Source organism: Archocentrus centrarchus, chromosome 10 (genome assembly GCF_007364275.1).
Source record: "Archocentrus centrarchus isolate MPI-CPG fArcCen1 chromosome 10, fArcCen1, whole genome shotgun sequence".
In the NCBI taxonomy this organism is placed as follows: domain Eukaryota; kingdom Metazoa; phylum Chordata; class Actinopteri; order Cichliformes; family Cichlidae; genus Archocentrus; species Archocentrus centrarchus.
In genome coordinates, this window is record NC_044355.1 from 13,870,154 (window position 1) to 13,882,993 (window position 12,840).

The 12,840-nt window shown below is 40.7% G+C and overlaps 1 protein-coding gene across 1 annotated transcript in view; it reads left to right on the forward strand.

Moving 5' to 3' along the window:
• The first annotated feature begins 4,195 nt into the window (after positions 1–4,195).
• The window catches only part of tsc22d3 (TSC22 domain family, member 3), a 33,680-nt gene continuing 25,035 nt past the window's right edge, over positions 4,196–12,840 (forward strand). The window contains exon 1 of the mRNA XM_030740178.1: positions 4,196–4,991. Within this exon, the coding sequence (XP_030596038.1) occupies positions 4,651–4,991 (341 nt within the window). The 5' untranslated portion in view covers positions 4,196–4,650. The remainder of the gene's footprint in view (positions 4,992–12,840) is intronic.

Consider the following 12,840-nt stretch of genomic DNA (forward strand, 5'->3'; position numbering starts at 1 on the left):
AATTTGAGTTTTTTTCAAGTTGCATTTTCAAAAAATTATTTTTGCAGTTTAGCTCCATTCACTCCTATTCACTGAAGGCTATCTAACCATCACACTTTAAGGTAACTGTATTCAGTTTTAGTACATTGGGTTTTGGAAGTCTTCAGACTCCAACCGCTGGATTTGTACATATCTGGATGTCAGGTAAGATATATTTTATCATGATTTACCTATGCTAACCTAAAGAATCAATGTGTCTGTTCGTTTTAAAATCAATATCCTGTTGGTTGCTGTTCAGTTGTCCAACCTATAACCTGCTTTAAAACAAAGATTTGTTCTACACTCAATGGACAACATTTGAATATTTAAACTTTAGATTTGCAAGTAGGTATATCTTGTTACCTTTGGACAAGGCCAGGCTAGCTATTATCTCAGTTTCCAGTTATGCTAAGCTAAGCTATTGAATTTTGGTGCGGCCTTATGCTTAAGCATTTACAAGAAAATGAGTATGCATATTTCCTAAATTTTAATTGTTTGCATTTGTTTTGTCTTTGTTTTTAAATTGACATTATAACTTTACTGTTATAATGTCAATGTATTCATGTTTATAACACCTGTTAGTACAGCTTTCATCCTTTAATTAGTTTGCTGGATACTTGTACAGCTACACTCAGTGGACACTTTTTTAGGTACACCTTGCTAGTAAGGGGTTGGACCCTGTTTTACCTTTAGAGCTGCCTTAATTCTTCATTATGTAGACTCAACAAAGTACTGGATGTGTTGGCTGGACATCCTTGATTCGAATCTCCCAGTCCACCACATCCCAAAGGTGCTGTATTAGATTGAGGTTTGGTGACTGTGAAGGCCATTTGTGTCATGGTCCGGGGTCCACAGGACCCCGTGTGTTTTTGTTTTGCTTCGTTTTGTCTGTTCTGTTTGGGATTTCTTTTGGTTGTGAGGTTTAATTATTTCTAGTCCCTGGTGTTCTCTCTATATTGTGTCAGGTCTGCGTTTTTGTTCCATCGTGTTACTTCCTGTTTTATTTTGATAGTTGTCCAGTCCCAGTCTCTTGTGTTTAGTTTTGCTTCCCCTGGTCTAGTCAGTATTATCAGCGTCACCTGTGTTACCACCTGTTTCCACCTCCCTCTTTAGCCCTCCTGTGTATTTAAGTCTTGTGTTTCCAGTGCCTGTTGTCGCGTCGTGGTCCCGTATTCGTCTATGTCTCCTGCTGTGTATCCTGTTCAGCCTTCATATTTGCTCGGTGTTTTGCCACTAGCTCTGCCTAGTCCGGCCTTTTGTTTGCACCTGAAAATAAAGTTGAAATTCCTTTTACCTGTGCCTGGCGTGTCCTGCATTGGGGTCTCTCCTTCCTGCCTGCCACACAGACGATACATGACAATTTGAGTACAGTGAAGTCATTGTCTTGTTCGCTAAACCAGTTTGAGATGGTCTGAGTTTTGTGACTGAGCGCCTTATCCTGCTTAAGCACCCACCGGAACATGGGTACATTGTGTCATAAAGGGATGGACAGTCTGGCCATTCTTCTCTGACCTTTAGCATCAACAAGGCATTGTCACCCAGAGAACAGCCGCTCACTGGATATTTTCTCTTTTTTGGACCATTGTCTGTAAACCAAAGAGATAGCTGTGTGGGAAAATCCCAGTAGATCAGCAGTTTCTGAAATATTCAGATCCGCCCATCTGGAACCAACAAAGTCATTTAAATCACCTTCTTCTCCCATTTTGATGCTTGGTTTGAGCTTCAGCAGGTCGCCATGACCATGTCTACATCCCTAAATGTTACTGCCATGTGATTTCTGTTAATGAGGAGCTGAACAGGTGTCCCTAACAACATTGCAACTAAATGTATAAATTAGATTAGAATTTGAAATTCTTTATTGTCGTTGCACATTTCCATGCGACGAAATTCTGTTTGACAGCTCTCCCGTTCTTTTCACAGCAGCATATGAATGAGAACAAGATACAATTTCACAGGCATATAAATAAGAACAAGAAACAAAAACAGAAACAAGAAAATAGCAAAAAATATGAATACAAATAAATATAAATAGCAACAAAAATAAGATAATACAGGCCTAAATGTTCATAAGTTTGAATGTGGGTAAGGTGCAGAGTGTGAAGTGCAAAATCCAGTGAGAAACAAAGTGTCAAGTCTGTGCTCTGGCTTACAGCAGAGCTTTCACTGCTCTGTGGAAGAAGCTGTGTTTAAGTCTTTCTGTCCGCGCCCTCATGACCCTTAGCCTGCCAGAGGAGAGGGTGCCAAAAAGACATTGTCCAGGGTGCATGTAATCCGACCTGATTTTTTTCGGCTCTTTTTCCTCAGTCGGGGAGAGTGAATTTGGTCCAAGGATGGGTGAGGGGGAACAATGATCTTCGATGCAGTCTTAATGATCTCCTGCAGGTCTTTTCTCTCTTCTGAGGTGCAGCTGGAGAAGCACACTGTGCATCCATAGCTCAGGACACTTTCTATGGTGCATCAGTAGAAATTGGTGAGGAATTTTTGTGGGAGCCCAGGAAGAAAAGTCTCTGCTGTGTCTTCACCACTTCTGGTGTTTACTACCCATGTCAAGTCCCTTGAGAAGTGAACACCAAGGTACTTGAAGCACCCCACCTGTTCCACCTTTTCCCCAGCAATCACCAGACTAGCATGTACTGTGTCCTTATGTTTCCTGAAGTCAATGACAAACTCCTTTGTCTTTTTGGTGTTGAGGAGCAAGTCATTAGTCTGGTACCAGGATGTGAGGGCCTGGACCTCCTGTCTGTAGGCCACCTCATCATCGTTGGTTATCAGTTAGAACAGAAGATTATGACATAAGAACTTGATATAATGCCACAATAACCCATATGAATATTAAACTATGTCTGAATCTAAAATGACAAACTCAAAACCCAGGTTTAGGTTATAGTATTTCTACATTCCTGCCAATGTCAGGATAGTTTTTAAGCTGAATTAATCCTGACTATACTATACAACTCCACTAGATGGCAGCCTCTACCCAGATTAGTTTGCAATTCCAGTCTTTCCACCACCCAAACAGCAGCAACCCCTCTGCCTGAGGACATCATTACACACTCAATAAAGCAATAGTCAGTCATTTTCTCTGCTTAATTGATCCCTTTGCTACTCAACAATAGGTGCTATGACATTTTTTAGTGTAGCAGGAATGACTGCATGCCTCAGAGTGTATTTTTTTGTAATTATCTTGTTGTTGTGTTCTTGTGTGACTAGCCATCTGTAGACAACATGCAGTGCACTTGTTTGGTCAGCAGCTGAGGTCTCAGCAGTACCATCCTCCCAGAGCGTCTGTTTTGGTCGTAACGACATTGTCCTGGTATTTATCAGGACTTGCGAAACAATCGTCAGGAGAACGAACACAGCGCACGCTTTCCTAATCCAAAATGGTTTGGGAACAGATATGGGAAATGATAAAGAAATCCCACTGCAAGCTGCAAGCACGCAGTCTTTCACCCTTACCAACACAAACACAACCAAAAAACACAACATCTTGTATTTCATATGATTTGTTTATTCACATTTCCCTTCTGGATTCCATTAGTTTTCATGCTGACCTGTGTTGCATAGGGCTAAGGGTTACAGTAAGCCAGCTCACACAGGGCAAGAAGTGAGTCACATCCATGTTTGGACTGTGGCCTCACAGGCCTGTTTTTTCTTAAGGAGTCCTGAAATAAGTTTTATTGCATAAAGAAAAACCTATTTTAATATAGATATATATAGTGGATTAAAGCACATAAACATCATACAATCAAGAACAATTTATTTTAAGCACGTAAAACACTGTGTTAGCAACTCACATCTTCTGCAACATCTTTTTTTTTCTTCTCACAAGTTATCATAGCTTTGTGTCTCTTCCTGCACCCTCTCTCACTCAGCCACTCCTTAGGCTGTCAGCATGGCAGGGTGGAGCTGGTGAAACTGCACATGTCTCAAGCATGCTCTGAGCTGTCACTCCCTCTCTGTTTCCCTTTCGTACCATTAATGCATGCATGGCTAAGCTGAAAGAGAAAAGAGGAGGGCCCAGTAAATCACGAGCAATGCTCTTTACCAATCATCGGGGTTTCCCCACCCTGTCTGCCTTCATCGCTCCCTCCCTTCCTCTTTGCTTCCTCCCTCCCTCCCTTTTTTACTCCCTCCCTCTGTCTCTAGGCACGCCAACCACAGAAAAAAAAAGTCCAGAGAAAAAGTGATAAGCAGCTTCTGGGTTTTGCTTTCAAGCGGACTCCTGCTGAACTGGTGCGAGTGTGTGTGTGTGTGTGTGTGGTGTGTTCACTCTTTTTCCTGCCACAGTAGCAACACATTGCAGCAGCGTCGGCCCCCGAACAAAAGGCTAATGCAGCAGAGCCACAGGAGGGGAACTCAGAGATAGAAGCAGGCACAGTAGCCCAGCGTGAGCGCACTTCTCAGGGAGCAGCTCAATCTGCCATTTAGCCCTCCTGGCCCCGGAGTGGAGACAGGAGGGTACACTAGGCTGGCCCAGGCTGCCTGCCAGTGTCTCTGTCAGAGCTGAGGAACACACCCCTGTTGTGTATTTCACTTTGTCTACTATTTATACACCTGAGTCTCTGTCATTCTCTGCTGAAATTTCTGCACCTGCCCTGGGCGTCTTTCCTCTTCATCTACCTGCTCTCCAAGATGTCAGATGATGACTGCCGCTCACCTATCGGCCTGGACTGTTGCAGTTGCTGTTTGGACCTGGCCAATGGCTGTGACGAGTCCATATCCAGCAGTCCAGCTCAGGGCCTCGGTACTACAGGAGGCCCTCCAGCGAGCCCCACAAGCCCCACTGTAAATCACTTCCGCCAGCTCCGCAACCAGCTGATGTACCAGAACCTGAACACGGACAAACTGAACAACATCATGAGACAGGACTCCCTGGAGTCAGTTGTGAGAGACCCCTGTTTCCTGCTCAATGAGGGGATCTGCAACAGCAACATCGACCAGACCATGCTGTCTATATTGCTCTTCTTTCACAGGTAAGTCTGGTTATCAGACAGGTACATGCTGACCTGGTTAGTTAAAAGATCTTTTACTAGAGTCAACTGATTTAAGGCACATTCAGCACAAAGTCTAGATTTCACCTGTTGATTTAAATCATATCAGAATATGAGGAACATATTTTGATTAAATGAACCAGCTGGTAAATGGAGAGTAATCAGGTTTCTTGGATCTTCATCATGTTTACAGTAATGGATTAAATACAGGCTAGGATGGGTGTGTTTATGCTACATAACACAACTGTGACAATAACAAATGTATGTTCAGTTTTAACAATGCAATGTTAAGGTTTAAGGGTAATTATTATTTATAGGACATAAAATAACTCATAAAGAACATTTCTAGATTGATCACAATGAAAAACTTCAAAACAGCTTAAAGACTGAGTGTTGGGGGGGGGGGGTGGGGGGGGGGGGGCAGAGAACAAGGTAAACATAATGTAATCTAAAAAGAATGCCTTACAAATACATGAGGTTATTCTAAAACAGCAGTTTGTTGTCATACTGATTCAATTAAATGATCTTTTATTGCTAGAGGTCAATTAAAACTGGCCTGCCTCCTATTCCGTCTCTGCCAAATAGTGTTTATAAAACAGTGTTTGGCAGCTCCCGCCGCAGTGTTTGTGAGAAAGAGAATGTCCTGCTACAACGTTGCTGCCAGTTGGATGGTTTGTTTGGCAGCCACCGTCAAATGACTTCAGCTTCAAATTAACAGCTACCATCTTTCCAGTAAGCTACAGTTTTACTGTTGCTGAAATACTGAACCTGAGCCAGCCATATGTAGTTAAATATGGCGTGTCTGGTTATTGGATAAGTAAAACGTGCAGCTTTGCGAGGAACGTGAATGCTAAAACAACACGAACCTGCGAACAACGCCGCTGTCTTTTGTGTCAGTAAGATATGTGAGATATGCGTTAAAGGATCGTGGCGTATATGTCAGAGATGCTGCACGACACGCTGGCGCACAGATGGAATCTCGATAAAAGTTGACCTTTGTTTCCACTCATACAAGTTCTTTTGCCTGCTTGAATTCACTCTTACAGACTTTTACTTTCCAAAAACTTTAGAGGATATTTTCTCAAGGCAAAAAAAAAAAGGCTCATTAAAATTGGAATTTGTGTGATTTGATAGAAGAAAAGGAGAATGTTGCCACTTCAATTTTCAAACTAAATATGTGAGGCAAAGTTTCAAATGAAAATAAACCCACTGATTTCATTTAAGTTTAAATGCATGGGAAACACAAAAATGGGCAGTTTGAGTGACATAAATATAGATTAAACATAGATTTCTTTTACTGCCTAATCAGATAAAATATCTGCAATATGGCTGTCCTGATGAAGGTTGCCTGGAATGAACACGCTAAAGGTAATTATTATCACTTGTGCAGTTATTTGTAGGTGTTATCAGTAATGTTTTCTGGCCAAGAAGCATTATCAGTATTTTATCAAACTTCTCCAGAAGCTGGACTGCCACAGCGTATTAAACAGAGGCCGTTAATTTTTTATTTCCTATATGATAATTCTTGGTAGTGATGATTAAAGTTCAGATTGGGAGTTAAACCATTTACCATAGTCTGCAGCTGATGGAGCTGATGACAGTGATGATTAGGCAGTTACAAGTTTTATGTTGATTGTGTAGCTTTTGGCTATAAAAACTGACAAAAACTAAGGTTTTATCAGATTTAATGTGAATGGATTTTAAAGTATTGTGCAGAAGTCTTGAGCCACCCCTCATTTCTTTACATTTGGCTTTCAAGGATTCAGATTTTCTTGTAATCTTTTAAAGTGGTCTGCTCATTTTTCTCCAGGCTTTCTGAAGGTCTGTGAAAGTTTTTTTTTGGACATTGGCTGCTTTTTTACTCGTTTACAGTCCAATCCTTGTGCGTGACCATTTTAAGAAGAATGTTTTTTTTTTTTGTTTGTTAAGCCACGTAACACTGATCTGTGACTCATTCAAGCATAGAAAAAAAGGCACTTAACTCAAGGGATGAATCAGTGTTGTGTCTGCACATAATAGTCAGCTAAGCAAAGAACCGATTTTAAATTCTATCCTTAGGCGCTTTGTACTAGCAGCTTGTTGCAGAAACACATAACTTGCTCCCATTTCTTTAGTTGAATCTATGAAAATCCCAACGGTAATAGTCAGGCAGGCATAAAATAGTATTTTTGCACCAACAAAGAAGAAAAAGGGTGGTCGTACTAAATGCTCAAGCTTTGCACAAACTGTTTTTGCCTCATACTGTATATGTATTTCCATTCATGTTTGTGCCTGTCTCAGTAAATGTCTCCATCTATTTCCCATTTTCCTAGCAAAATGTAAAGAAATGAGTGGTGGCTCAAGACTTTTGCACAGCACTGTAATACCAGCTAAGCTACAATACAGCTGAATTAGCTTCTATGCCAAATGCAGGCTACTTGGAAAATGTCCACACTCCTTTTGTTTTAAACACCACTGTGTACATACTTATTAATTCTGACCTTTTAGGAGGCATTGCTCCTGTTTTCTTTCTGTGGAACTCTTGATTTATTAACGAGTGAGCGTGTGCTGTTATGATAGGTGGAGAAATGTTGGTTTAAAGAGTCCAGCCACACCTGAGAGCTTTTATAAAGAAGTGTGTTTTTATTCTATCTAATACTTTCAACATTCTTTTAGGCTACACTGACAGGTCAGCTGAATTACGATTTGACGCATTCCCACATTCAGTGTTTACATTATCACACCCGGAATAATGCCTGCTGGCAGGGGTTTGTCAGATGTGTTACACAAAAGTTTTTTTTTCAGGCTTTTAGTATTTCTTCACTAACCGACACCTTCATAGTTATATAGTTCATTAGAATAATCATAGAAATAAACCAGGAGTGCTGTTATTACATAGTAGTTCAGTATTGAAATCTGCGTATCTATTTAGTCATCTACACTTCGGATAAAGATGAAACATTTCTCTTATGGGTCGATGACTAAATTACAGGCAGCGCTGATTTTTCTCTGTGCTGGGGGAAAAAGCAGGTGCCAATGTTTTGACATTTTTTGGCTGTGAGGCAAACTGTTCACCTGCGCCATTTGCCAGAATGGCCATATGTCTGTCTATGCCAGCTGAACTGTTTGCCTGACGAACACTCTTTGGCCTGAACACTTTGTTCCTGAACCCTTCCCTTCTCAAGAGAGAAAAGCAGACATGCGGCTTCATGGACTTCCTGCAGGATTAAAACTTGGATTTCAAATGTGTACCTTTGCAGTTTTTTTTTTTTTTTTTGCGCGAAAAAGGAAGCACTCATTCATGTGTGTACTAACAGTCCAATCCTGTTAGTTGATACAAAAAAAGCGGCCTTGCTGAGCTGAGGTTTGCAGAAGTTTATGCTTTTTTTTTTTTTTAAGTATTCACTTTGGGAAAGCCTGGTGTCTGATGAAAGCCAGGCTCAAGTTTAGACTGTGACCTCACAACTGGGTGGTCATTCTGCCCATCATTCTCATTTGCCACTTGTAACAGAATAAAATGTTCAGCATTGCCTGAGGAAGCATGCCAGGATGTCTCTTGGAGCAGACAGAAGATGTGTTATGTAAAGGATTCAGGGGTCAGAGAAATGTCCAGAGACTCCCGAGACTTAACTCATACGTTTTCTTGTTTTTGAGGAAGAGCCAGAAAAACCCAGGGTGGGCGTGGGGGTTTGTGAGTTCTACAGGATAAATCAGAGGAAATGTGTTGATTTATTTTGAGGCTTAGTGAGCTACGATTGGCTGGAATGAGAAAGGATCTGTTGCACACCTTCACCACAGGCACTCAGTCAGTATTTAGCAGCCATTAAAAACCACTTGCCAGGGTGAAGAGGGGTGAAGAACCTGCAGTGATGACACAAACATTTATCGTAGGACATCAGCTCTGTGACCAGTTGGCTGTAAGCAGTCAAAACAGAGGGTGGGGCAGACAAAAGAGAGCCAGAGAGTTTGTGACCATACGACAGGGCTGAAGGGGGAGACAAGATTTGCAGACACTGATTATTTAATGTTTGTTTTAGGTAGCACAAGTTAGGCTGACTTTTCAAACCTGTATAGATTTTGAAAAGCTCTAATGCTAGACCAGTATAGGCAGGAAGCCGCATGACGTGTGTAGGGATGAATACGCTTCATCTTCTTGTATCAGGTCTGCTGACTGAAAAAAATAGAAGACTTTCCAGTCTAGTAGAAAACACTGTGATTTCTTTGTCAGGCTGAATGACCATCAGTCTTTGTGACAGGATTGTAGGTGAGGTTCACAGACTCAGTGCTTTGCATTGCAAACTGTACAGAAAAGGCAGCAAGTGGATTGTGACAGAAGAGTTTGACCTGTAACTGAGTTAGATTCTCTGTTCTGGGTTGTCTATTTGTCCTTCTGACATTCTGTTGCCCTGAATACTTAGACCTTGGTATAAGTTTCGGACTATGGCCCTAAGATGACCACTTGCCATTGGCTTTTGTCCAGTGACTACTGAACCTAACCTGGTCCTCCTACAATGGAGTGGAGACGAGATCCAGCTGTGTAAGACCCCCTGCTGGACATAAAAGCACCAGTCTGTGATTCACATACAAACCACAAAGTAGCTTTGGTACAAGATGTTTTTCTGGAGTGAAAGCCTATTTAGTTTTAGGATTACTCATTTTAAACCCAAGGCATGATTATGAAATACCTGGAGAGGTTTCTGCAACCAAAGGAAAAAAAAGGGGGGTTCCATCACAGTCTGTAAAACTGCAGTTTTGCAGTGGATCAGCTCTTTACATTTAAAGTGAATATTAAGATAAATCCTTCTCAATCCAGAGGGTGGCCTGGTGGGAAATTTGCATTCATTTTCATGTATTTTTTCACAGTGACAGTAGAGCAGAATGTGCTTTGCTGTTGACTCTTTGAGGGCAAATGAGATGCAATGAAAACGATACACACAGAGACCAGGCTCTGTATGCTCTTTTTTTCCCATTGTGTACAGTTCTTAAAGGCGTGATGCTTTGCTGATAAATGGATTGCAATATGAAGTTTTGTTCATATGTCAGATTGCAAATATGAAACAATAAGTAGATGAAAACAGTAATAGGTGGGCAAGAGAAGAAGATGAGGTACAGAATGAATTGAATATCAAGACAAGTCAAATGATTTCATAATTTTCTTGTTGGGGCTTTACAACAGCATACAGCTCGTGTGTGATTAACCTTCTTATTGTACCCCCAGTGTGTTTAAACTTATTCGGCAGGTAATATTGTGGTAGTGTAGAACCACACAAATGAGTTGTAAATGTGAAGGGTGCAAAATGATGTAAAGAAAAAAGTGTTTCTCCTCTTTTTCTCTGTGGCATCATTTACCAGTTCACTATTATATGGTGAAAATAGAGGGAGGCACATACTACAAAGTTCTTATAAATACAAGCTGAAACAATGTGTGAAGGAGAAATGCTGTTTTCAATGTTGGGGATCGAAACAATGAGAACAGCATTTCTTACTAGCGTCTGCAGAGTACTGTCACTGTATCCCCACATTAAAGATTGTCAAATACATAGATTTGGATGACTTTTTTAAAAATCTGTGTTCTCTTTTGCAATAACGCAGAACATATTTCACCAACCAACCAATCAAACTTCTAACAAACAAGGCTACAGAGGCGATGGCAGGGAGGAGAAAGGAGACACAGCTGGAGAAAGACTCTGAAGGGATTGTCAGAAAGGGATCTGGGACTAAGACAAAACATGGTTAGCTAAGAATAGCAGTGCTGTTGACATTTAATGGAAATAAGATATAGGCAGCGTTGCAGATGAGTCTGTAGGAAAAGTCACAATGTTGTTCTATAGCTACAGGAAGTATTCTTATTGAAGGAAGCCAAAGGAGGGTAAAAAAAAACCATGAACGGTCTTTGTTTTAGTGTCATTTTTATGAGTTCCGCAATAGCATATTTGACCACTTGTGTGCTAGAAAATAAGTGATTCTGGGAACAAAGTATTGAGACACAACATTGTAAACCAGTAGATATTTGGTGTGTTTAAACCTGTGATTTATTCACAGAGGGGCCAAGTTATAAGGAATGGACAATGATGGCTTTTTAATGGACCCTCTTGACTTACTAACTTGTGTGTTGTTACCACATGAATAGGCTGCCTTTGGTGCTGTGCCAGACACAGTCTGGAACCGTCACTGAATGGTTTGTTTGCAAGTGTGTGTGTTTGTATTAAATAAATGACAATCCTCTGCTCCAGGACTAATCTGGCTGTTCTATGAAAAATGATAATCAAGTTGCTAATCCTTGTGAAGAGTGCACACAGTGAAGTGAGCATGTAACTCCCAAATACACAAACACAGACACACACACGCACACACACTAAATTCCATTATTGCCATCATCTTCAGCAGACAGAGATCAGTGTTTGTTAACTCAGAAATCCACAGACACACCCTGCACCACAGGTTGATGCAACCTCTGCTGTGCAGGCCTTCTTTACCAACACTGCTGTGGTTTCATCTTCGGTTGCCCCAGCAACAATACAAACATAAGAAGTGCATCAGATCTTTGTTATATCTTTCTGTTCTTTCTCTTAACGCAAAGAACTTGGCAACCAATATTTGAATAAATAAAAGTTGGTTTCTGTCTGAATAAATATACTTCCCGTCAGTGACTGAGTCAGAAGACTTTTCAGCATTGGCAAACAGGTGCTATGTAACTGATAGCTTCAGCTTTTCAACAGGACCGAAGACACAAGGCCCTGTAAACAACACAATCACACAAATGCATCGGTATACCTGCAATGGAGTATGCAAAGGTGACCTATAGTATTATCCATGTGCAGACTGTAGTACACATAGCATTATGCTACTGTTGACACATCACCCCAGCAAAATCAAGCTAAGCTCCTTTGTCCTGTGTGACAGATACAACCTGTACCAGATTGTGGATTAGAAATCTATAAGTAACACATCTGTCATCTGAGTCAGATCTTCAAGATCAGCGTCTGCAGAACTGTCTGATATGGAATTATCTCTATTAGTCTTAGACATCAGCAATACTGAGCAAGTCTGTTCTGTCTGTCTTGCTGTATGAAACAAGGAAAGGAATGAAAAAGTAATTATAAATGATAGCATGGCGTTCATTAGTTATGAAATTCCTGTCAGTGATGTAAGCTGTAAGCAGATATGATTTACAGTGCAAAACCACTGGAATGCTCTTAACTGGCTTAGGTCGTGGTTGTAATCATGTTGCAATTATAAATAACAATATCCAAGGACAGACTTTATGGACAGTGTTGTGGTTTCATTTAAAAAAATATTTGTAATAAATGCCATGAAGCTAGCATTGCCACATTAATGTGACTTAAAAACTGTAAAGTATTCTAGGTATTTTTGGAAAGAAGAAGAAGAACCACAAGAATCTCTGTTCTTTCTTAGTAACTAACAACAGCAAGAATTTAAAAACAGTTCCACCCATCCATTAAAATTGCTTCTTCAGTCATGCTTCGGTTTGTGTGACTGTTTTGTTGATCCCTGTATATTTGCCGCATCTCTTCCCTCTTTATGTTTGTTTATTCCCTCTGTCTTTTTTTTTTTCATTCTTTATTCCCCATCTTAGTTGTCCCAGATGGCAGTTATAGGAATTACATAAGTGTGCCGGAAGGGGGGGTGGAGGGGTGCCTTATCTATTTGGACCATGACCGTGGCGCCTAATTAGATAATAAGGAAGCCTGTCAACACTCGCCATCACATACGCCCCACACACAGCTCTGCACATAAGAGTGGGTCACAGTATCACAGACAGTCAATATAATAATTACACCATTTAAATAGACATTAGATTGTAATACAGCCTGTATATTGCTTGATAGCC